Source organism: Leptidea sinapis, chromosome 37, assembly GCF_905404315.1.
Source record: "Leptidea sinapis chromosome 37, ilLepSina1.1, whole genome shotgun sequence".
In the NCBI taxonomy this organism is placed as follows: domain Eukaryota; kingdom Metazoa; phylum Arthropoda; class Insecta; order Lepidoptera; family Pieridae; genus Leptidea; species Leptidea sinapis.
This window is the reverse complement of record NC_066301.1, coordinates 2,010,759-2,038,069: the sequence shown is the minus strand read 5'-3', so window position 1 is coordinate 2,038,069 and position 27,311 is coordinate 2,010,759. Positions and strand designations below refer to the sequence as shown.

Sequence of the window (27,311 nt, the reverse complement as noted above, 5' to 3'; positions counted from 1 at the left end):
TTTTGAATTCGAATATGTGTAATGAGTATGTACCTTTTATATAATTTTGGCAAAGTTTTTAATGAACTCAACATCTTATATTTTAATGCGAAACTAGCAATAGTAATATGCAAACAGTAAAGTAATAATTGTAAAATAAGCAAGCTTTCAGCTCTGCCTTGGTATTCCTGAAGACTGACAGTGGGGTTTAAATCATAAATAGGACTTAAAGAATTTGACGACCACTGTAGCACAGTGGTTAGTGACCCTGCCTACTGACCTAGAGGTCCCGGGTACGAATCCCGGTAGGTGCAAACATTTATATGATGAATATGAATGTTTCTTTCCGAGTCATCGATGTTTATAAGTATTTATGTATGTATATTGTATTAACTATATCGTTGTCTTGTACCATTGTCTTGTCTTGTCTTGTACATAGTACAGGCTATGCCTAGTGTGGGGCAAGATAATTTGTGTGTATCAATATTTATTTATTATAAAAGAATTTTGGAGTGATTTTCATGTAGGTACTAATAAGATAAAATCACAGACACAGACAGTATCAAATCACAAGAAGAGTTTAAGTATATAATGTTATAACGAATAGAATTTATAAACAATTAAACTTTTAAGGAAGTTGTACGTGCTTTTTTTGAAGGTACCCATGTCGTATCGTCTCGGAAACACCGCACAAGGAAGCTAAATCCACAACTTTGTAGTACGAGGAAGAAAGGTCCTTGAAAACTGCACTGTGGATGACCGCCACACATCCAGATGGTGGGGATGAATTCCTAAATTGTGGCGTGTCGTGTGAAGGTGGAATTCGGCGGCAGGAATCAGGTTAAATAGCTCTTCGGAACACTCTCCGTGATAAATGCGATAGAAGACACACAATGAAGCGACGTCTGTACGCAACGCAAAGTGATCCAGCCGTTCACAGAGCACTGCAACAATTCGAGCTGCTCTGCGTTGCACGCGGTCAAATGGATTGAGCTGATACTTTGTAGAGCGCTAGATTGTGGGCCGGCTTGAAGTAGTAGCGTGCTCTATTAATGACGCCCAGCTTCTTCGAAGCCAATTTGGCTTTGCCCTCCAGATGGCCACGGAATTGGCAATCACTCGAGATATCGATACCCAGTATTCCGATATTAGGCAAGGCTTTAAGGGGAGGGTTGTCGAAGAGCTGTGATACGACAGATGGGGTTTTTAGGTTGTAAACGCGCAAACTTGAGTCTTCTGGGGTTTGAATTGGACAAGGTTCAATTTACCCCATTCCGCGATCTTCTCGAGAGAGGACTCGATAGAAGACACAAACTTCTCCCGGCACAGGTGGACGATTCCCCGAGAGACCTGCATGGCCCTTGTATACGGCATCACCAGTACTGTCGTGTGCATAGTAATGTATGTTGGAGGTGGCCAACATATCATTGATATGCAGAAGAAACAGCGTGGGAGATAGCACACAGCCTTGGGGCACTCCAGCATTCACGGGCTTGGGATTCAAACAATAAGCTTCGAAAACGACCTGTATGGTGCACCCAGTGAGGAAGCTGGAGGTCCACTTGCATAAGCTCTCGGGAAGCCCAAATGATGGAAGTTTTGAGAGGAGCGCCTTGTGGCATACACGATCAAAGGCGTTCGCTATATCCAGGCCAACTGCCAGGCCTTCCCCCTTGCTTTCAATAGCCGCCGCCCGACTGACCATGGCGAAAGCCGTACTGCCGGTCGTTGATTGACTGGTGACCCTGAAGGCTCTCCATGTTTTTGGATAGCAGCGAGGTAATAGCTATAGGCCTGTAGTTTGCCGGATACGAACTGTCTCCTTTTTTTTTGGATCGGATAGACAAGAGCTGACTTTCATGAGTCAGGGACTACCCCTTTTGAATAAGAATGCCGGAATAAACGAGCTTGGTATAAAAATATCCATGCCCTGCAGTATCACATCGGCTACTGCAATGGCGCAGGCACTAAGATTATTCGAAGGGAAACACACCTTGCCCCAAGGGTAGTTTGCAAAAAAGGAACGCATCCTATATCCGAATCTGCTGACTTGTAGTGCCAAACGCGACGGGTCACTGGTTGACTCTACACTGTTGACCAGGCATGCTCGGACGTTCCGATAGGGGCGTCGACAGAGACCTGGTAACTATCGGGATGTGTAGTCATCAGAAGATCTAATAAGGATGGCATGTTGCTATCCACATCCGGGAGCCGCGTTGGCGACTCGTGCAAGCACCTCATCAAATACCGCTTGAACACAGCCCATGAGGTGATTCGTTTCTGCGTTACCACTATGGGACCTGTAAATACACGCATAGATGCGGACGCGGTCCTCTAAATCTAAGCGGAGCCAGAGAGTAGACAGGTCCCTACCCTCAAAATTGCCGAGACGGCGACAGCAGATATCCGCCCTATCGTACACACATACCCCGGCATGAGGCAAAAAATTATGCTCAAATTTGTACCCGGGGTACGTTAAATATAACGTATCGCTATGTTGAGATATCTGCGTCTCCGTAAGGAACAATAAGGCCGGCTGTGCCGTCTCAAGGTGGTGGTGGACGGTGATTAAATTGGAGTGAATTCCCCTGATGGAACTGGATGGATGAACATAGCGGCACTAGGTCACTACTTCATGCCGGTATTCTGTGCGAGTGTGGTAAGTAGCCCGGAAGTGTCTGGCCCGTTTGTGCTGACGTCATAAGACGGCAGCGTGACTCTCACACATTCAAAAAACCCGTAGTCGCCTCTTACGACACCCATGTGCCTGGGACTACCCTATTCTTTTTACGCCCCGGGGAAGCACAGGGCATAATATATAGGATTTATATTTGTGATATATTTAAAGAGGGTGGCTATTTGCGTCCAGAATAATTAAACTATTGTGTTCGCGACTCAAAGTCATAGCTCGTATTATTCTGTCGGTCGAGTCGGTATCAGCCGAGGTAGGTTTGTAACTATATAAATAGTTGATCTGTGCTTGCGACACAAGCACAGATGTGCTTGTGTCGCACGCGCATCGTGACGAGGTAAGAGGCGAGAGAAACTACACTATTTTGTCGTAATAATTTGATTGACTTTTAGGTAGTCAAATATTTTTCATTTGTTTTTACTTAGGACATTTTGCCAATACAGCAATGTCAATTTATCTCGAAGAAGTTTGTTAAAATAATTGCTAAAACTTTTTAAGCACGTTTGAGAAAAATAATAAACTTTAATTTTATATATTTTTTTGCACCAACTTAAATCTTGCTTACAATCTCCACTCCGTCTGAGTGTAATACCTTTCAAGTGAGACTTTAACAACAATATCTGCCTTTGACTTTGACTCTTGAACGCTCAAGGGTAGCTTTCAAAGCATTAATGTTTGGATTGTTCACAGCGCAGGTTAAATGAAAATGTTTAAGTACAATCAAGCAACGACTAACAAAAACATCAGTAATTTTTGAAGTTTCAAATACTTTTGGCACGCTCAGTAATTATTGTTTGAACTGAATGAGATGGACGCGTCACGTTCGGCTATGTAGCGATCGTTCCAGTGAAGCCGGTTTCAGTCGATTTGATATGATAGTATTTTATTCAACAGTTGTATAATATAAAAAATATAAATACATATTGTGAGCCACAGGCGGACATCACGATGAATAATGTCACGAGCGTTTTTTGACCTAGTTAAATAACGTCGCATACAATAGTTTTTCTACGACAAGATATTTTTAAATAAAACAAAATTTATTCATATAGTTTATCTCTACTGAGTGATTCAGCGAACGCTAGAAATGTGAATGTGAATATACCACCATACTGGCACATTATATAAAAAAACCTTATTTTTTTCATTTACAAATTAATAACATTGAATCATTTTTTAAATTCAATTTATACCATAAATAGTCAGCAATTAAGCGGCACAGGATGGGAGGTAGCGCTATTGACACACAAATCGCGAGTGTAAAACGTAGCATGTCACGTACACTAAACTAATATTTCTGGCATGTTTTATCGGTTGTCTAACATCAAGAGACTCTATCTAGACAAATAAATTATTTTAGGTCTATATATAATGTCACAGTTAGTATACACTCATTACAAGTAGTCGAAAGAGACGGACGCAATTATCCGATACTTTGTGCATTGTATCAATGCCTTACAAAGTTCTGAAACCTTTATTATAAAACATTTAACACGGTAGCACGATACCTAGTCACAGCTCGTCTAATTAATATTAAAATCCAATCGTGCTTGCACTCCGGTTTTCCGTGAAAAGTTTAACAAAGTTGAAGCGAATAGCTTTTCCCACTTGTTTACAATGACCTGAATAGATAATGTATGAAATGAATTGGTATTTATTCAATATTTTTCATTTTATATTTGATTCAGTTCAATTCACTTATTTAGTTTATTCAGGACATTTCGATTGTTGCAAAATTGAAACTTTTTATTTTATTAATTGCATTATTTAATTAAACGGGCAAATGTGCATCGGGTGCACTTGCTAATTGGTGAAAAGGGAGTTCTAATACCAATTAGAACTCCCTTTTCAAAAATGTTTATATCGAATGATGAGAGACCGAAAAAACAATTATGTGGCTTGACATAAACAAATAAGTGAGACTTTTTTGTTTAAATAACATAATTATTTATACCAGCATAATAATCGAAATAAAAAATAAATTTAACAAATCTAACAAAATTAAACAATGTTTAACTTATTCATAAAATAAAATAAAATGCAATAAAAAAACCTTTGTCCTGTGTGGGGTTCGAACCCACACTCTACTCTCGGCAACCAGAACTTAAATCTGGCGCCTTAGACTACTGCGGAATTCTAATTTGAAAGCAGTAGTTGAATCAATCACTTTATGAACTTGTACAGTGTACGCAAGCAGTGAGCACCGTCGATTATGCTGTCTTTAAACATTTTATAAACTTATGTATGTATGTATTTCAATAAATGAATGAAAACTTTTGAAAGATATAATACTAAATAGGGGTTTGAAAATGATATAACTTAAGTGTGGTGAGAGTTGATGGTTCTCACTTCTCAGAGTAACGTATAAATAATTTTAAAATACGAGAGTATTGTGGCAAATGTTGTTTTTTACGTCATATTGCTATTAAAAAATATTTAGGCGTTATATTTTTTGTTCTTATACCTATCTAGGTGTAAGAACACTATTGTGGTCATCTGGAGGGCAAAGCCGAATTGGCTTCGATGAAACTGGGCGTCATAAAAAGAGTACAGCAAAGCTTCAAGCCGGCCCATATTCTAGCGCTCTACAAAGCACAGCCACATATGGAGTATTAGCTGTAATCTCTGGCGCACCCCAGTATCAGCTCGAACCATTTGACCACGTGCAATACAGTGCTGCTGAATTGTCAGGGATCCAGTGCTCTGTGAACGAGATCACTTGGAGTTGCGTAGAGACGTCGAATGTTAAATAAATAGTAAATACGATTTTTAGGATATGAATTATACCGTGAAACGCAGTGTTTTCGTACTCTAACACTAACTAGATAGATTATTTTATTAATTATGCATAATTGCATATTAATTTCTGAATTTCTTATGAAGTTAAATGTCAGTTATATACATAAAAACTTGCAACAAACGAGAGTTCGGATCAACTGTTGTCACCGGTTTATTATTCCCGCGTTTTCTCGAAAGCGATAGATGGTATCGGATCTTCTAACGCGTTGTTGTTGAAGATTAAAGTTCGAAAAATTCAAACTTATTTCATTAAAATTATTGTCTGCCCAACTGAAGCTCAGCGCTTCATCAAAATAACGCCTTCGTTATGTGTATAAGGGTCAAAAATACTCATACGAGTGACGCCTATAACTATAACGCATAAAAATTTATATTATGGCTGATAGATGAATGCTTATATTCATCATCATCATCATCAGCCGGAAGATGTCTACTGCTGGACAAAGGCCTCCCCCAAATATCGCCATTACGATCGGTCCTGCGCTGCCCTCATCCAGCCTACCCCGGCGATCTTGACCAGATTGTCGGTCTATCTTGGAGGGCCTACCACAACACTACGTCTTCCGTTAAGTAGTCACCATTTGAGTACTTTACTGCCCCATGCTGCATTTATCCTTATATTATAGAATATTAATTAAGTATAAGAATTCTGTAGCCATAAATGTTAACTACATAAAAGTAGTTACTTTAAGATGGTAATTACAGCCTTGTATTTTAATATTTACAATTAAATATTTTAATGGCAAATTGTGCTGTGCATCTACTATTTAAGAACTATGTAAGCACGAGTGGTAATGATACTTAATAAATTAAAATTTCATTCAAAATTTAAGACTTCTTAATGAAGAATAAGTAATTCATTTTATTTTTCTTATTCAGTTTCAAATTTCATTTGAATAATTTCAACTAACATAATGATAATGAGAGGAGTTAATAGTAATTAATAAATTAGTGATGATGATTATAAAAGGTACCTACTTAGGTATTATGTATTTGATTTCTTTTCATAATTTTAGACAATTTATTCCATGACATTAATGGACGAGACGAGCAGGACGTAAATCTGATGGTAATTGATACGTCCAGTCCATTACAATACAGTGCCGCTTAAGTTTTTTGCAAAACCTAAAAATTCTGAGCGGCACTACAATTGCGCTCATCACCTTAAGACATAAGATGTTAAGTCGCATTTGCCCAGAAATTTCTCTAGCTACGGCGTCCTTTAAACTGAAACCAAATAATGATTACACACTACTACTTCACGGCAGAAAATGGCGCCGTCGTGGTACCCATAACCTAACCGGCATCCTGTGCAAAGGAGCCTCCCTCCCACTGATAAAAAAAAATACTAAATTAATTAAAAAACGATCATGACATAAGCGTGATGTTAAGAGATATATTCTGCATCGCAGTACAGAGCCGCATAAGAATCTTAAAAAAAAAAAACAAATTACTGAGCGACATCATGATTGCGTTCGTTCCTAGTCTCACTAACCTAATAATTTCCCAAGCTACGGCACCCTTCAAATGGAAACATAAATAGATCTTTGCACACTACCTCCTGTTTGGTGGTAGGTATAATAGCGCTATTTTGGTAACCATCTAGTTAACCTCCCACTACATAATATACAATAGTGCAGTTACTTTAATTTTTTCATGTATTAATGTTGTGCATTAAAATTTAAAATGAACTTCTGCTAAATGCCGATTTCAAATCGCGGAGATTAGCTTAAATGTAAGACAAATTTCGGTCCATCCCTAATTGCTATTTACCGGACATCTAGGAACAGCTATGTTATAACCCCTGTGCGTTGGGACAGCGATAGAGGCCAGTAATCTGCTTACAAACCTTCTACCGCATTTATCACGGGGAGTGCTCAGAGGAGCTGTTCGGGGTGATTCCAGCGGCCGAATTCCACCACCGGACATTACGTCAAAATGCAAAACACCACCCGCATCACGTTGACGTCTGGCATTCTATGGCGTATTTTGCGAGGATTCCGGCAACGCATCTCTTGAGACCTGTTGTTGTCCCCCCACGTTTGCCCCCCCTTATATAAAAACTAATCCAAACGGGTAACTAGATGGTAAGTGATCTCCGCGAACTGTATCACAAGTGGAATCACTGACGGGTTGACGGGGCGGTGCCAAGATGATGGTCAGTATTACGATGGGCGGACCGAGCGATAATGCTCAGGAAGGGCTCAGATTTTCTAAAAAGTTTTGATTAATCTAAACATTTTTACCACCGATAGCAATTATTAATATAAGTTGAGAGAATTTAATTTTTAAAGTAGGTACTTACTAACAATTTGATATAGTCAAAGATAAAGAAAGGGTACCTAGGCGTAAACTAAGCACTTTTAAATCGTCACTTTAAACAATTATTTTAAGTTACTGAATCTACTATATTGTGTGGGTAAAGTTATTAAAAATAAACTGTATATAATATATAAATTATCGTATATTGGATGCATCAATCCAGAAGTTGAATTCATTAATTGTGTAAAATGCTTCGTGAACATGATGGTCGTGATTACAGTCACAATTAGTAATCCCATCAAACAAATACAATAACCGTAACAGATTATTATTATAACAGGTGAACCATTTGACGCATGGACCAGCCACCGTTTTTCTAAAATATTACAAGGCAATTTTTGAGAATGTTTTTGAAGTTAATAAAATTAAAACAAAATTATGTATATCAGAATAGGTTTATTCACAAAAATAAAACTGGTACATGGTGACAAAAATTTGGCTTGTAATAATCAAACTGTATTTAAGACGGTGGTAAGTTTATAAAGTACTTGCACATGAAGCTCATTGCCATCAACCAAATTACAAACGAGAATCCAACTATAATTAGTTGGACGACATTGTATTCAGTACTTTGCATCTTAACTTTTTTCTTGGAATATGTGACAAATGATACTAAATACCAATCCAAGAACGACCATGGACCCAACAATGGTCAGGGCTTGATGCGCTTCCAAAGTGAAGTGCCCACACTTTCCCATTTTATGTTCGTTGGTAGTATTTACACATCCAGCTCATTACAACCAGGAGGGTTACGAAAGCAACAGCAATCAATAATAGTTGAACTAAATCTATAGAGTAGCAAACTGCCTTGTTGCCCATAACTACCGTCCGTTCACTATATGACAAACTACCAGAAATAGCAATATCAGGATTACCATTGAGCCTACTATCATCAATAACTGGTTTAAGTTGAAGGAGAGCCCGCAAGTTTCAGAGGACCTCTTCCCCATAATGAGTTACGACATAGTTGTGTATTTCTTCATCTTCATGGTTTACTTCATTATTATCATGTTGCTGAATTTAGTTACTTAGTTCTGATGATTTTTAGTTAAATTTTGTTATATTGATTTTTTTTCTATTTCTTCATTTTACTTGACAAAGTTGACAAGTCTGATTTGACAGTGTCGTCGACAAGCAAAAAAAATATTACTTTTTTAATTAAATAAGTTTTTATTACCACTTCACGTAACTTAATAAATAAACAAGGCAGATACACACCAGGCTCACCAGTTCGTGTTGATTATGGCAGCTTACGAAAATTGCTCTCTTCTCGTATTTTGTATTCGAAATATAAAGGACCATAGAAGTTATGCTCTCATCTAGGTAGTCCCTTGCTGAGTAGCTACTGACTCTGTTAATTATTTTTCCGCAATTTATAATTAGTAACCTCAAAATCAATCTACTCTTCATATTATGTCTGTGGTAACCACTTGGAGCACTGAGAACTTTTGAACCAAATAGACAGAGACAACTGAGACAACGAGTGTTGGTACTATAGCAATCAGCTTTTAAGAATAAGTGAAAAACTTGCAATTGCGTAAGCTCACCACAGTATTTTCCATGATCCCTACTAATCAGTGATAACCGGTCATAACTGAGTATAATAGTATCTTCCATAGAGATATAAATGCTTAATGTTTTTTTTGATAACAAATTTTTCTGTAGTCTTCAATAGTGTGCGGGACCTATTTGTCTTTCAATTTGAAGAGCAACCTACCTGACTAGTGACGACTTGTTGATATTACTACGCCAATGGGACTAACCATTTATTTTTAGTATTCAATATTCGTGAGCGACAACAAATCATAGGGAGCAAATCGTTGGTATATCTTGCTATCAGTCAAACGATTAGCTTTTTATTTACGTAAAGACGAAAAATTTCTCGACATGCGCTAGCCTAATTGTTAAGAGATACAGGAGACGAAAATACCTGTAATTCTTAGAAATACAGTATGGCCGTGATACTTACGCCCTTTTCTTATAGTTAACGCAAAGTATTTTATTGATATCCATAGCATATCTATCTTTTTGGTCAAAAATAGTTATCAAGATTCAAGACAATATTATGAAGTAAAATATTATACGTATTGGCATGTTACTTGCAAGAATAATTTAGTAAATAATTGAAAAAAAGAATGCAAAACTCGGCTCGACTGTACCAGTAGTGACGTGACTGAGTCCTGTGACTGTGTGTGTGTGATGTATTAATCTGGCCGCCAGTCAAGTCTGGGTTGACTGGACTCAATGTTGTTTTGATCATATTGATTAATTATTATCTTAAGGGTATACTAATGGTAAAATAATTATATCATTTTTCCGTGCTTGGCAGTTTTTAAAGCTCCTTTAAAGGTTTTTTTTAATTCTTTTGTAAGTCCATTTGACAAGGTTTTACAAAGGATATAGGCCATCCCAATATCCTTTATAAAACGTTTGTAATCGGTACATCGATACATACATAACAAGAAAATTGATTCCATATCCAGAATCATTTTTATTGTTATGTATGTATCGATGTACCGATTAGATCCGTGAATAGAGAAATCTTTGGCCGCGAATAAGGGAGGTAAATAAATTTGGTTGCCATTTTTTCAACCGCGAACAGTGAAAACGCGAATGGAGGGAAAATATGGAGCTTTTACTGAAATTGTAACAGTGGAATACGATGACACAGATTAACACGCTGAAAACTTAGATTGTCTTTCGTGCGAGGATTAAAAAATAAAAATAATCAGTTAATATAAATAAATTTATTTTAACTATAACATTTTATTATATGTAAGTAAATATAAAAATCTCCATGTAATCTCCTTGTTATAATCTTCTTTAATTCGCTATCATAATAAAATTACGCTAATACCCTTGATCACGCTAGGCTCTTTTGCTTCCTGGAAAATAATGTGAATATTTGATTATAGTGATTACCTATAGCTACAGATAACCTAACAACGAAGATCAGAAATGTATAATTTAAGTTGTTATTCCGTAAGAACTTTATAATTGATATCAGTTGTAACATTTAACTTTAACAAGGTTAAAAAGTATCTTCCTATACTTGGTAGGTATATAGGTATATATTTATTTCATCGAAATACATTTATTACCTACTCTTAACATACATTTTAATGTAGGTTACTGTAATTATTACAACAATTTAGGTCGACTGTTGAAGGGTCAATTAGCAAGAGCAAAACGACATTAAATAAGAATTTTTAAAAATCTTTAATTTCTATGTTTTTTATGACGGAAAAATAGTTCTATTTGTATTAGTAGGTGATCACTCACATCAGTGTTTCTCAAATAAAAGAAGAAAAAAATCAATGGCTGTTTACTACGGGTTATTTAGATTCCAAACTATATACTCATTTAACATTTGAGCGAGGTGTTCATAATAATATACAGTAGGTACATTATTTTACTACACGAGGCACGATCAAGTAAGGAATTCAAGTAATTCATATTTTATTTAAAATAACTTAGATATATATTTTGCAGAAATATATGTAAAATAATATATTTATATTATTTAATAATATATCTATATTATTTTTTGCTTTTTATATAATTATATGTTATATAACACCTTTAATAGGGCGACAATTAGCATACTTTTTATTATTGTACCTAATAAGTTTATGTGCTTTATGATAACAGTAGGTACTCACCTTTATAAACAATACATTTATACACAGGATTAGTAAGTTGAGTAAACACTGTATCACCTTATGGGTGAATTTTATAAATATAAGGTTATCCTTATATTTATAAAATTCACAGAAAATTTTATTCATATACATTACATTTATGTCTCTTTCTGATCTTGCCTATAAATACACCCAGATTGTTACATGTGCATACTAGATTAAACCGCGTAAAGGAGGATAAATGATAGTTCGGGTAACTTGATGGTATGCAGTGATCACCGCTGCCCATACTCTTTAGTTCTCACAACACCAGAGGAATTATCCAACGTAACCTCTCGTACGACCCACGTATCGCGCAACAGAGCTCATTCTAAGAGTTTGGTTGTACATGGAACTAAGTTCCTTGATGACGCATTGGAGGAACACCACACGTCCAGTTGATGTGGAAATAATTTTAGTTAGCCATTTGTGGTGCGAAGGAGGAATTCTGTGGCAGGGATCAGTTGAAACAGCTCTTCGGCAGCACTCTTGAGCAGCTCCTGGTATGCGGTCAAACGGTTCAACCTGATACTTGACCAGTGTGTGACCAGCGAGCAATATCTGGCTGAAGTCTGAAACTGCGCCTTACGCATATAGAGTAAGTTAAACATAATTTTGTTTCTTGACGTAAGATTAGTATGTGCATAAATTACAATTTATTATTATCTCCTAAATGCCACGCTAAAAATCATAAAATAGTACTGATAGATTTCGGATGACTGTTCCATTTCTTCTCTCTCATCTCTTGCCATTTGTTTCCGAAGCAGTGGTAGTGTATTAATTGATGTCAAAAACAATAACGATGACCTCAATTATGATAAATTAAATTACTTTTCTAAGCCATTTTATTGCATTATTATATAATTAAATTATTATTAAAATATTTTAGACATGTCTGTTAAAGAAAGGCAGAACAATATTTTATTATGTTGAAACTGTAAACTTAAAGCATTGTATAAATTTATCGACACAATTATGGTCATCAATTTTAATTAGATCACATCACTATCGCATTCCTGTACTCTGCATTCAACTCGTGTGTAATCTGTACAATAACGCATATCACCCGCAGCGGTTAGCGGAGATGAAGGACTTGTAGCTGATACACCGCTGTTCCACAACCTTTCCTACAAGCTCTTATATTTTTGTTGATTTTGACCTATCCTTTCATCCACATTATCTGCTTAAATATCCGCATCTACTTTAATCCAACCTACATGGCCAACCTACTCCAATATTTTCTTACCAATAACAACTACCTATCTCTTTTCAATTATTGATTTTCTTTCAGAAAAATACCTTTATAAACTTAACCACTCCCAAAATGTGACCAACAGATGATTTTATAAGGTTATATAGGTTTATTTTCTGTTTAGGATCTAATATTATATTACCATTCCCCTTACTACTAAATAAGTTACTTATTGTACATTTTTACATGTTAATTTACAGCATACTAGTAATTGCATGCGTTACATATTTCATGCATTTTTTTATGGAAATAAGGGACGAGACGAGCCGGACGTTCAGCTGATGGTAATTGATACGCCCTGCCCATTACAATGCAGTGCCGCCCAAGATTCTTGAAAGACCCAAAAATTCTGAGCGGCACTACAACTGCGCTCGTCACCTTGGGACATAAGTTGTTAAGTCTCATTTGCCCAGTAATTTCACTAGCTACGGCGCCCTTCAGACCGAAACACAGTAATGCTTACGCATTACTACTTCACGGCAGAAATAGGCGCCGTTGTGGTATCGAAGGAAGGTAATTAATGAAAGTAATGAATTTAGGTATTATTAAACTTTCTTAGTTGATACATCGGTCAGTGTTAAATACTATATACAGAAAGAAATACAAGCCGTATCTCCAAGATAAAACACAACCCAAACAGAAACAGGAAAATTAAATAAAACATCAAATATTCACCATTTTTATTTGTAGTAAGCAGAACAAAGTAACCTACATAATAAGGCAACAGCATTAATTTGAGGTTGTATTATAGCTTAAATGCAATGTGTAAAGTATTTACAATTAAGAAATTACTTAACGTAAACCAAATCCATAACAATTCCTGTTACATAACAAAAACATATTTCAACGTACACTTACTGAACTAAGGAAAAAACAATATTTGAAAATAAAACTGATGTAAGACTATAAAATATTTATTAGCCCCGCGATTTTAAATTTCGAGTGAATCTAATTCAAGAACAAGTCAAAATAATATTGAAAAATTGCTGTATGGCAAAAAAAAAATTATATTAATAAGGTCTAGGTTACGTCAGCAGGAATTGGTCAATTTGCAAACAGTCCGTGATTGGTGGATTGTTTTCTTGCGTCACAATAATGGCGGCCCGCATTACTATCAACGCGCAGGGATACAGTGTTGTAAAATTATCACATAATTGACTAAGACATCTAACCATGTTGAATTTTGAATATATAATATATTCTTCACAGCTTAGGTCTTTATTTGCCGTTTTAAACAGACTGTTAAATATTACTGACATGTAATAAATTTAACGTTTAATGGCACACAATAAAAAAGGCAAAATTGATTTGGTGTACGTTGGTATATTTCAAATTCCGGTGATAGAAGATCTCTTTGACACTTTCAAAGTATTAGTTGAAATATCATATTCTACTACAAGTCACCGTCCCAAATCACCAGCGGTTAATTCTTTGGTAACTATAAACAAATGTGCAATCTAAAAAAATATATTACGCTTTTTTGTACTTTTTCAAATACTTCCTCCTGCTGTTCTCCAATGACCTTGTGACCAGCCACACGCCAAATCCATTAAACGTTGAGTATATTGTGTTGACAGTGTTAACGAAGATAGCGTGAGGGAAATATCCTGTCGTATGCGATGTGGTTCCAACAAGGCTGAGAGCTGACTTAACGAAGGCTTTTGGAGTTGGTGCGAGCAACGTGCTGCGGCGGATTTTAGTCATGTTTGAGCAGACAAACCCTGGCAGCACGCACTGCACAATAAGACCCTTTTTACTGTATTCCATTTCCAAGCCCTCGGTGAACTTGTCGACGTAGGCCTAGAAAGCGGACAAATTGTGTTAGCGGATCTATTTTAGGGATCAATTAGGGATGGGGAAATTTTTCATCATTAACTCGAGATTTTTGCCTCTTTACTCTTCAAATAGGAAGCTTTGCCCCTTCACTCATCAACTGACAGGATTTGCGTTTCAATGAGATATAAAAAGGAAGTCTTAAAAAAAGTCTGGTTCAAATTATTCTGATTGAAAGCAAGAAGCTCTCTCGTTTGCACATGAATATACTAGAAAAGGCATGGATTAGTGACAACAAGCATTTCTTTTTAAAATTTCTGTTGAAATGAAATAACCTGTTAATGCATTACTGAATGAAACACTCAACATACAAATCTGTAATACAGTACAAGAAAACTTACAGGCTTTTGTCAAAGTACAACACGCTTAAGCTGCAGAAGTTGACTTATCAAGTTATTTGAGTTTTATTCACACAAAAGACTCATTGGATATCTTCCAATTTACTGTTAAATGTCTTGTTTTACCAAATCATCCTAATTTGTGTCACACTTTGTTTAGTTCACAAATTTATAAAATATGTTCTTATGGCCTTTTTAGAGACCTTACCAATAAAAAACAAACCACAGTAATTTTAAGTATTTTAAAAATGAAATCAATTAATGAATATGACACTAAAAAATATCCACCATGGATAGAAAAACAATCGCAATAATGTGTGCAATAATATAAATGAAGGACCTCCAACAGAACGTGATTTAAAGCCGCTTATATTATATATTATTATTTAATAACTGGCCCCAAACCACGGAGGTCTTTTCGGCATGATTAGTAAGATACAATATCATCTAAAATAATAATTATTAAGGGGGCATTAATTAATTACGTGAAGCGTTTCGGGGAGAGAGAGGGTCCGAACCTGACCCAATCTCACTTGGTAGCGGGAGGGTCTCGCCAAATATCACTATCACAGTACTGTAAATTGCGAATGAACTGGGTAAAATTAAGAAAAAAGTGTGTACAGAGTACATGAGTCAGAAGTAAAACTTCTATAGCAATATAAATTTGGATAGTATTCGAAGTATTGAAATATGACACATTACAATTTATCACAGTTCGATCTGCTGTAAGCGTTTATATAGAGTAGATGATTTTACTGAATATTACGACTTATTGGTTCCATTAGTCAGTCTTTATAAAACCTCCACTGAACCCTATGTTCGAAATCTCACGAGCTGTATCAAAATCATCTCACATAATTAATAGATGTGTAAGAAAGACATTTTTAATCCAAATCATGGATTTTTGGAATATAATATATTATACATATATCGTTATCCAGCATCGACGGGCTATGCTTATTTGGGGCCAGATAATACCTATGAAAGTGAAACAGTAAATTAAAACATACCTTCGTCGCAGCGTACACCGACAGAAGAGGGCTAGGTATGATAGACGACGCAGAGCCGATGTTGATGATAACACCTTTGCCACGCTTCTCCATTTCTGGGAGAATGATTCTAGTCATGCGAGTTACGGAAACAACGTTGGCTTTGACTATAGAGGATACAGTTTTCTCCCTGTTAATAAATCATATACATATATTAATAACTATAAAAACAGGGATCTGAATGCTTGGCTCTGAAATTTGAAGTGTCCATTCCCCATAGCTTCTGCTTCTAAAATCGGCTTTGAAGTAAATAATTGCATGAGGATTCGAGTCTAACGCAAGACTCAGTTTGTATGGGTAGCCCTCAGGGGTTCCCTCTTTCTTGAATAATTGAAGAAACAATGATCCATTGCAAAGCACTACAAGCACTGGACAACAAATTATTCAAATTGATATTCTACGTTAACTTTGTTTCGTCAGTAGGCCAATAGAATAATAAAATTGTGGCTAATCACTGTAATTAATTATTGTGAATCGAAGTAGGTCTCATAGCTATTGTGAAATTTGATGAATCATTCAATACGATCATTCAAACAATTCAAATATACTTATGCATGATAGTGTGCTGGAGTTCAGAACGATTTCTTGCACGTCGATTTTCGTAATGCTTTAGGGACAAAAAAGATTTTTAAACATTTTATTTGTTAATACGCAATAAGCGTATTAATAATAAATAAAATTATATTAGTTGAGATTCATTTCAACTGTGTTTTAAATGTCATGATTACGGAGAGACTCCAAATCTTCTCATTGTGGTATAAAACCTGTTGGTGCTTATGGTAAATAGAAATCGAATGAATATAATTATAATTACAAAGGAAAAACCCAGCATTTTTTCTGTAATACGCAACAAATATAATCCGTGACCAATATTTTATTTTATAAGAATGTGTTTGTAGCTCCCTTTATTTCTTAGCAATAATGATCAAATTTCTTAGTCTTAGAGGTAAATTCTCCGTGATTAAATTGGTTGGGCTTAGCTGGAAATATGAGTTTCGAGCGTTCCAATTCAAATACGAGTGTTTAAGAAACTTTGTCACAAATGACAAATTGTTACAATTATATTCGCAGAAACCCCAAAAAGAAGTTTATTAAAGTAATAAGTCCCTCTTCTTAGAATAGCAACAACAAACGTGTTCACGCAAAAAATATCGTGTCAGTTTTTAATTCAGATAAAGATAATATTGCGATTACAGACCCTTCATTTATCTATCAAAAATCGTTCAAATATTTCGCAAAAATCGAAACTATTCGCTTTTCTGCAGCGAAGTAAAACAACGCGGTTATCAGCCAGTAAGCACACTATTAATAGAAATAACGAAATCATATAAAATTTTACTACAGCATGAATAATTCAAGATATCTTCACAGGGTACTCGTGAATCTACGATATCAATATTCGCGCCGTTAAATTATATGGAGAAAGAATTTAGTGGAGCGCTGGGAATAATCCCGCTCCATAATACTTCGATAGTTCGCATAATATTTCACTTGAAGCACTTATTTCATACGAAATGTGGGAACACCTGCTCGGTTATAGAAATTGTTTTCAGGTGTTGGTCGGGCTTGGGTTTTGAATTGCAATATTCTAGCGATAAATGAAAAGTTAACTGTTTTCGATATTTCGCACTTTTTAACAAAAATAGGTAGATATTATTATTAAAAAAATTGATTTCATTTTGTATACTTTTTAATAATGGAGAAGATCAAAATGTACATAAACGATAAAATAATCATTCTTTAACCCACAGAAAGGTAAGCTTTTTGTTTAATCAAATGAAGTGGGATGAATATCAACTTTAAATGAAGAAGTAAGTCTTAAACTTGGTTAAATTTATAAGTATAAGTTGATTATGTAAGCCCCAAAAGTTTTAAAGTTTTTCTTAGTCTAGCACAAACCACTGGCCTCACTTATTGCGTATAGGTAGTGGGTTTATATTTCATGCTTCGATCACTCTTCGAGATATATTTTTATAATTATTGAGCAAGAAATTTGTGTTTCAATCATTATTTATTTCCTAAACAAAAACTGTTTTAATGTTAAATTATCATCTCTTTGAAAACGGATCTGCGTTGAGAATATTTTTGTGCATTGCTTTTAAACCATTTCAAATGTGGCCTAAAATTGTTTAAGTAGTTTGATGGACTTGATCGTCGGAGCGGCCTTTTAAATCTGGGGGATGAAGAAAGAAGTGGTGGTCCTAGATAAGCTGTTATCGACCAAAATGGGCTAGCAGTGAAAAATTTAATTGAATATATCAGGCGCATTATACAAAGCAATTCAAGAAAAACATCTGATCTGGCACCATGTGACATCTTTTTATTTTCTTAAACAGAATCTGAAAGGAGTAAGTTTTTATCGCCGGAAGATACGCTAACGGTGTTCGAGAAGGGCGTAGAAGATTTGTCTGCGGCGGGCTGTAAGAAAGTATTTATAAAATTGTTTCTAGATAATCATGAAACTGTACATGGATTCTGTCGGAGAGCTGCTTCTTTGAAAATTTTAAAAGAAAATATAGTGTGAATATAAATTTGTTTTTCCTTTTCTCAAAATATTCTGAGTATCTCACGTAAGTATATGTGTCAGTCAAAATGTATGAAAATTCTCAAAATTCTTACCATTCCGGTATCTCGTTAAAGTATTCAGGATATGTATAGGAAATGCCAACATTATTCACAAGAGTTCCTATTTCTAGACCAGATATTTCTTTTGCGATGTTTTCGTAAATTCCCTCTTCACTGAAATCTGCTTGTATTATTTTAGTGTTCACCTTAAATTCATTCTCTGAAAATATACAAGCGTTTGAATATTAATCTTTTATTAACAAACAAAACCTGTGTGTAATGTGCCATTTTATTGATGCCTTCACATTTTCTTGTTGCTAAGGATATACAGAACATTAGTATTCCTATAAACGACTAAAATAATAAAACTACAATTATTTTATTGATTTTGCTATAAAAATCGAAATTCGATGATTAAGATCATTTAATCGGATTTGTCTGTTCGATTTTATTATAAACGATTTGTACGCACAAATTCATCAAGATTTTTTTGGAATATTAGACAATGCTAGATTGGACAATTCATAATTATTTCCATTAATTTTGTAAAGTCGAAACTGCAATAAAACTTCATTATAAAAGGTCATTATTTCTCATACTTATGGTTTTTTGTTGTTTTAATTGAATGATATTGCGACGTTTACCTATCCGTTTAATGGATGAAAAGTTTTACTATTTATTTACTGCTATAATTTATTAAAATTCTCATTTATATAAGCTTTGTCGATTGGTATTTGAATGTCTGCGGATCTAGCGATGGGTTGCGAGTTCAATCCCTGACTGTGTGAATGACTTATTATTGAATGTTTATTTAAAAGTGTTCTTTGAATAGCTCGATTACTTGGTGTTTCAATGTGTGTCTTCTAACGCATGTATCTCACAAGGAGTGTTTCGAAAAGCTGTCTGACACCATTCCTACCTCCGCCTTCCACCTTCGCACGACATTCTATAAATTTTGATATCATCATCACCACCTCGATGTGCATCATTCCTACCAGTGCAGTTTTTAACGAAGTTCCTACCACGTACTACCAAATGTGGAATGAACAGGTTTTTCCAAAACGATACGACAAACTTCAGCCTTCCTAAAAGCCCGTCAACGCTCCTCTCATCTCTTGGTTTCTCTGGTGCTGCAGGAGAATATTGGCGATAGCTCTACATAATGTAACAATAGTTTGTCCTCATATAAAGGAAACTTCGGTTTAAAAAATTAGAATTATTTTTTTCAAATCTATGAAAAATTTCGCGTTAGGAAACTCAACTAAAATACATACCAATTTCAGAAGCAACAGCCTTTAACTTATCCATGGACCGACTGACTAGAACTATATCACAGCCGTAGGCAGCAATCTACAATAATAATGTATTTGATTAACACTTAAAAATAAAATATTAAAATAGATTTATATATAGTTTCAAGAGAGAATTAGCTGCGGTGGTCATATAACATCGGATGATCGTATATATACCCTCGTTTGGCATCATCGTCAATTTAAACCCCAGAAGAATTAGTTTGGAAATCCTGAGCGATTGCCAATACCGCGGCTATATAAGGCAAAGCTAAATTGTCCTTGAACAAACTGGGGATCTCCAATAAAATAAGGCAATACTTTATCCCGGCCTCTAATTCTGGGCTCTACAAATGCATATCTGGCGAGATATATAGAGTATTGCTCTCACATCCTTGGTGTAGTGCACCCCAGTACCAGTTTGATTCGAGATCAAAATTTTAACGCGTGCAACGCAGAGCTCGAATTGTATGGGATCACTTACTCAACGATGGGCTCGAACATTTGTCATTTCTTAAAAACGTCGCGTCATGTCTTTTATTTACCACATTTATCATGGAGAGAAATCCGAAGAGATATTAAACTTATTCCTGCTGCCGAACTCCACATTTACGAACACGCTACAAACTTGCATATAATCCTCACTTCCATGGCGCGGTTTTCAAGGAACTTTCTGCCACGTGCGAACAAGCGGTGGAACATACCTTCAAAAAAGCACGCGTACCTTCCGGCATGGCATTCGTGATACTCTGGCGCTTTAGAAGAGTGTGGGCAGCGGTGATCACTTAACATCGTGTTACCCGCTTGCACGTTTGTTTCCTCCTTCACAGAAAAACCAGCACAAAGGACAAACGCATCATGACGGCCACTCTGTCTTTAAATACTCAATCTTTAAAGTATAACCATAATCAATTAAGTGTTAAATAATGTTTACCTGTCTTGCATACTCCTTCCCAATTCCATCAGTGCTTCCCGTTACCACTGTAACAAAACAAATTTTATATTAAACTTGCCCAAGATCGTTAACACGCCAATATTATCAAGTTAATGTTTTTTCAGCTTCCGTATCCCTTAAAGAAAAAATAGAGTGTGTGTGCTGCCGTCATAAATAAACACCTGGTTAGTCGTAAATTTGACTTTCAATTTTATAAAATAAAAGTATTTGAGCAAAACCTTTTTCAACTTAATAATATTGAGATCAAAGCTTTCTACTGTAGAGTAATAACTTTTGCTATCAGATATCATAATTAAATTCAGAGTATATTTTCGCCTTATTTGCCTTATACAGAACCAGTTTCAAATTAATAAATTTTAACAATCCAGGGCCCCACTCGTACATCCTTAAACTTTCATCAAAATGTAAAGACGTACTGAAGAATTAGATAAGTCTATATTATATTAAATCTATAGGTAATGTAATCATAGCTTCTCATAAGTTTTCCATACATTCTGCATGAAACAGCTTTTTAAACAGTGAGTGGGTGCATTTTCTGTATACATATTATACATATTATACACTTCAAGGTGACAACCGAAAGTTGAGATCATTAACCTTTAAAAGTGACCGATAATTTACCGGAGTCCGACTTTATGTCGTGTGTCGTATCAAAGATTTTATACGTGGTAATAATACTACTTAATGGACTTATTTGAATTTTAATTGCACTATTTAGTAGAATAGTGTAGTCTAACATACGAATTGGAAGTAACCAATATCTTATATATTTACATACATATTAAATTTAATATGATAATATGTAGCAAAATATATCTTGTAGTCACTTCCTTGTGACCGTGTCTGTAATGCTAAGTGATAATTATTTTGACATAAGGTTTCATTTATTATACAGATACGGCCTTAAAAATAAGAATATTTTATAGCAACTCTATTCCACCCTTATACTAAGTAGCAAAATGTCTAATTACTAGACTGACTTCAGACTTATCCGTCTTTATACCTGCAACGGATGTGTGAAAGTTATTCGGAGCCTCTGTTAGGAGGACAAGGGAGCGTACTGGCTACCTGGTGGTAATGGTCACCCGTTCCTTATCATCATCATCAGCCGGAAGACGTCCACTACTGGTCAAAGGCCTCCTCCAAAGATCTCCACGACGTTCGGCACGACTAACGGCGGCGCAGGAGCGCTGCCCTCTTGTGGGCCCCCGACTTCCGGTACGTGGTCGCCATTCGAGGACTTTTTTGTCAAAACGGCCATCTGTTCATCGAACTTTGTGCCGTGCCCACTGCTACTTCAGTTTCACAATCATTGAGGCTATGTCAGTGACGTTGGTCCTCCTACAGAAATGAGGATTTCTGATTTGATGTCGCAGGGAAATCTCCGAGCATAGCTAGAGGGTGGCTCTCCATTGCCCTCTAAGCGACATAAGCTTCTTATACTATCTTACAACTCCAAGGAAACCACAGGACCGTTGCCGGCGTATACACTTGTATCATGATATTATATTTCTAAAGTTAAACCTAACGTTAATGAATCATTTTAAAAAAGATTTATAACACAAGATCAGCAATACAATCTATTAGATCTTTCAAAGCTTTAATTGAATGATATGAAAATACCTATACCAATTTTAAATAATCGCATTTAAACAAACTAAACGATGTTTTCCTTTCACCAGCCGAATGACGAAGAATAGTGTTAAGAAAATTCAAATTACACGATCCATGCCGTTAATTTTATAACAGTGTATAAAATAATATATTCCTGCACTTTCATTTTAGTACCTACATAATATCGTAAAATACAATAACACAAAAGCTCCTTTAAGAGTATGTGGTTAAGAACGCGTTTACCGTGAACTTGTAGAGGTGAAAGTGAAGGCTATAGTAACCGTGACAGTGTGGCGGATGAGTAGAAATATCAAACAGAGAAACATTATAAAGTTGACGAGTTTATACATCTGGTTCTAATTTAACTTTTCCGACGTATTGGTAGATGGTCAAATGTTTATTTTTAGTGTCTGTTTGATAAATGGATTATGGGAATATAAATATAGCGTTCAGCCCGCTTGTGGGGAGGGTCGTTCACTTCACTATATATAATATAGCGAGGGTTGACACTGGTCCATGCGTCATGCTATTAAACAATTTTTTTTCTTAATAGAATTATTCTATATTATTTAGAAACATGTTAACATATTACTGATACCTTTTATTTTAGTTTTAAATAAACTGAAGTAGGTCGAAAAATTCGAGAGAAACGAATCCCCTTGAGCAAATTATACAAAAAAAAAAATGCAAAATGCTGAAGCTGCATTTATGTTGATTTAAGGTAGTGTGTTAGTGGCAATAGATGACTTTTGTGCAGAGTCTTTTCGTTAATTTTATTTTTATTTTATTTTATTAGGGTTGACAACAGCTTAATACAATAGTCTACCACAGTTTACCTAATGGAGGGAACAGCAGTGTTTACAATAATAAAGAAAAAAATGAACAATGAATAACACAAGATCAGAGAAATTAAATAAAAAAAGTATTTAAAAAAGTGCCTGCGTTGGTTGCATAATGGATTATTTGTATAAGTCAGAAAAATGAATATAAATAAGAGAAAAACATGATACATGTGTATGTATCATGTTTAATCTAATTCAACTATTAAATCTGTTAATCTGTGTAGATTAACAGATTTAATAGTACAATACATACATTTAATAGTTTAATCTATTAATAAAAATAAAGATATTTGCTACAAATGATATTTCTCTACAATACTTTTTATGGTGTGGTTTTTAAAGGTCAACCTAGTACCGTAGAATGGATCTATATCTTTGAAGGATTTATTATATACATTTGTGCAACGAGTGAGAACACTGTTCTGGCCATAATTAGTACGACGAGTCGGAACTTGAAAAGTAGAAATGTCACGGGTGCGCAACGACGGAGCGCGTAGGCATATTCCTGCCAGAAGAGAAGGACAGTTGCGACGATCGCTCAGCACATCATGTAAGAACATTATGTCCGAGACAGTACGCCTTTCCTGCAATGTCAGCAGATTGTATATGCGACAATTGTCTTTGTAGTTGGATGCAACTTTTCGGAATTTATAGTTTAAGTGTGTTAAAAACTTTTTCTGAATTCCTTCCAACCTATTAATATATATGGCGTAAAATGGGTTCCATATCACGGAGGCATACTCTAAAATTGATCTAACGTATGCGTAATAAACTATTTTTAGGGAACGTGGATTTTCAAAATGATGACAAGTACGCATTTCGAAGCCCAAATTACGATAAGCGCGATTTATTATGGAATCTATGTGATTTGACATATTCATTTTGGAATCCAGGAAGACACCAAGATCTCTAACAACATTAACCCTTTGTATTAACTCTCCATCGAAATCGAAGAGAAAATTATTGGTGTAGGTTTGCGCGAAAAACTAATGACCTGGCATTTTTTGAGGCTGACTGTGATATTATTATTATTATAGTAGGTGTATAAGTTATTGAGGTCATGTTGTAATAATTCACAGTCATCCTCAGAGTGCACCTTAATGAAGACTTTTTTGTCATCAGCATACAATAAATAATCAGAAATAACGATGCTTGCTCCTATATCGTAAATATAGGCGTTCCAAAACAGGGGCCCTAGCAAACTGCCCTGTGGCACTCCCGATGGAATAGATGTATAGTCTGACCTAAATCCTCCCAGAACAACAGCTTGACAACGGTTAGACAGGTAGGATTTTATCCACCTTAAGAGGTCACCGTGTATACCTAATAAATGCAACTTAGAGAGCAGAATGTTATGATCCACACGATCGAAAGCTTTTTCGAAGTCCTTGTAGACCACGTCTACCTGCCCACCCATTTCCATATTCATCAATAAAAATTCACTTAAATAAGCTAAATTAGTAATGCTCAAACCTTTTCTTATTTGTGGTAAATAAATAACTTTGATATTTATAAGTGTCGTTTTTGGACCTAAATGATTTTTATTTTGTTAACAGTTTTTTCCTATCATCAACTTAAGACATATATGACATTTGCTATTAATTCAATTCAAACACCGAATCTCATCTATATCTATATAAGAGATTTCCTCGTATATAGTCACTCATCACGATATCTCTGGAACCATAAGGCGTAGAGACTTCAAATTTGGTAGGAATACCTTTCGTCGAATAGCGGTCAGTTAAGAACGAATAATTACGATAATCTACCCACAAGATTTTTTTTTATTATTAACAGACTTATTTTCTTCCTAGTTATTATTTATCTATCTCTCTATCCTTGTCCAAATCCTTTTTATTTGAAGCAATTGCTTTCCTTATGAATTCTTCAGTATATTGCTTTTCATGTAACCTATTTCAATTCACTGCTATTATAGTCGGAGACGCAAACAAAAAGAAGTGAGGGAAGGGCAAAGATGGAAGACCTCATTCTTTGGATGGTCCGGTCACATCAATGACGTATGTGAACAGACACTAATGCACGGTATCACCACGCCAACGCAACTGAAACGTCCCGGGCACGGTCTTAAATCCTTAACTTCCTTGGTATTATCATAAAACTGCAATAGTTTACATCTGAGACCCACGGAGCTGTCACTTAAAGGATCTAAATACTAATTGTTTCACATAGAAACCTTAACATTTGGCACAATTAATTGTTTTCCAAGTAATACTATATGAATTACATTGAATCATATTTTCTGTTATCTAATTTTCCAACTTGAATCCAAATCAAATCGCTATTTGAACTTGGCCTTACCCGGTTATATAATTTGAAAAGCTTAAGCTTGTTCAGTATATTCTATCACCGTAATGTTGAAATGTATCCAGTACGCAATGGAGGCCAAACAAATATAGTCTACGCCAAGTATTTGCGTTTAATCTCGTTAATGGTCGTGTGGTCCAAAGCTTTTGATCTGCCTGAGTTACGTAAAACATTGTTTATTAATTATAGTTATTTATATTATAGCTATTTGTCCTGCGCTGTCGCTTCATAATTAAGTTTTTTTTGTCTTTAGTTAAAATTAAACTATGTAAATTTTTGGATTAATTAGGTCGCGTCGGTATTGTATTATAGGTATGTGTAAAAAAAAAGTGTCAGAGTTTCGCCCACGTATATTGACTTAGCGTGGCGTAGAGAAAGTAGTAGTTGGTTAGGCTGAACTCTCAAATTCAAATTCAAAAACACTTTATTCATGTAGGTCACGGAAATTACACTTATGAATGTTAAAAAAAAATTGTTTCTTATTGAATTTACCGCTACTTCGTAAAGGGTTGAGCTAACGAGAAGAAGTAGCAAGAAACTCATTGCCGCTCTTTTAAGTCAAGATTTACATTTTAATTGTTTTACAAACCATTTCAATTACAATATATGCAAAGTGACGCAACAAAAATACTCAAATGTCAAAAAAAAGTAAATTAATACTTATAAACACAAGAGTTATTTACCATACACACATACCGTAAATAAATAGAGGCATTATGTGAGCATTTCATAAAATAAAATATACATATAATACTTTAACTTTAAAGGAAATAATAATAATAAAAAACACATCAAGCAGACCTCCCGGTAACAAGAATCTCTATTGACCAAAAGCAAGTTTAATAAAGACACAAAAATATAGAAGATTTATATTTTATAATAAGAATCAGAACAATTTTATCGATGCCGTTTCTTCACTTTGGTTAGTAAATTCGCTGGTAGATTTATAAATCCGTGTAATATATTATTCATTATTCTTGAATTAATCATCAACTATAAACTTAAATTTTATTATTGTTATTTTAATTCTTAATTCACGGTGAGGGTCAAATTATAATGACGTAATTTATTATATTCGAGGTCTATCATAATAATTATCATCATCAAGTTGTTTTCCTATTTGTTAAATTTAAGAAAGAATTTCCGATGGTGGTGTAGGTATCTCGGTAGTTATGACAGTGGTGATGAGACGTGCAGGACGTTCAGATGATGGTAGTTGATGCGCCCTGCCCGTTACAATGCAGTACCGCTCGGAATACTTGAAAAACCCAGTAATTCTCGTCATCTTGAGACATAAGATATTAAGTCTCATTTACCAGTAATTTCACTAGCTAAGGCGACCTTCTGACCGACCACAGTAATAGTTCACAGCAGAAATAGGCGCCGGTGTTGTACCCATAATCTAGCCGGCATCCTGTACAAAGGAGCCTCCCACTGGTATCTAGGTAGATCTAGACTTATAAACGATATGGAAGGAACAATCCGGTTGTATGATTAAACATTCAAACATACAGCTTAGTCACACGCTCGATAAACAGGCAAACAGTAACGTTTACAGAAGCAATTTTATGTGATCTCAAAGCAAACGACCAATTAGCATGGATGTAACAACTAACTGTTATATTAACAAGTTTTATAGAGTAAATTAGTTTAGTTATTTGTAGCATGAATCATTCTTAATGTGAACTTAAGGTAAAAGCGACGAAGTATTACTGATATACATAATATTATATTGGGTGATTTATATTTTTTATATTACAAAATAGAAGTTCATCTT

At 35.2% G+C, this 27,311-nt stretch overlaps 1 protein-coding gene across 1 annotated transcript in view; it reads right to left on the bottom strand.

Moving 5' to 3' along the window:
* Positions 1-10,526: 10,526 nt before the first annotated feature.
* LOC126975691 (very-long-chain 3-oxoacyl-CoA reductase) overlaps positions 10,527-27,311 on the bottom strand; it is a 34,271-nt gene continuing 17,486 nt past the window's right edge. The window contains exons 2-7 of the mRNA XM_050823694.1: positions 20,733-20,779; positions 19,784-19,859; positions 18,564-18,729; positions 15,906-16,074; positions 14,211-14,524; positions 10,527-10,677 (exon numbers count right to left, since the gene is read on the bottom strand). Coding sequence (XP_050679651.1) covers positions 10,656-10,677; positions 14,211-14,524; positions 15,906-16,074; positions 18,564-18,729; positions 19,784-19,859; positions 20,733-20,779 — 794 coding nt within the window. The 3' untranslated portion in view covers positions 10,527-10,655. The remainder of the gene's footprint in view (positions 10,678-14,210; positions 14,525-15,905; positions 16,075-18,563; positions 18,730-19,783; positions 19,860-20,732; positions 20,780-27,311) is intronic.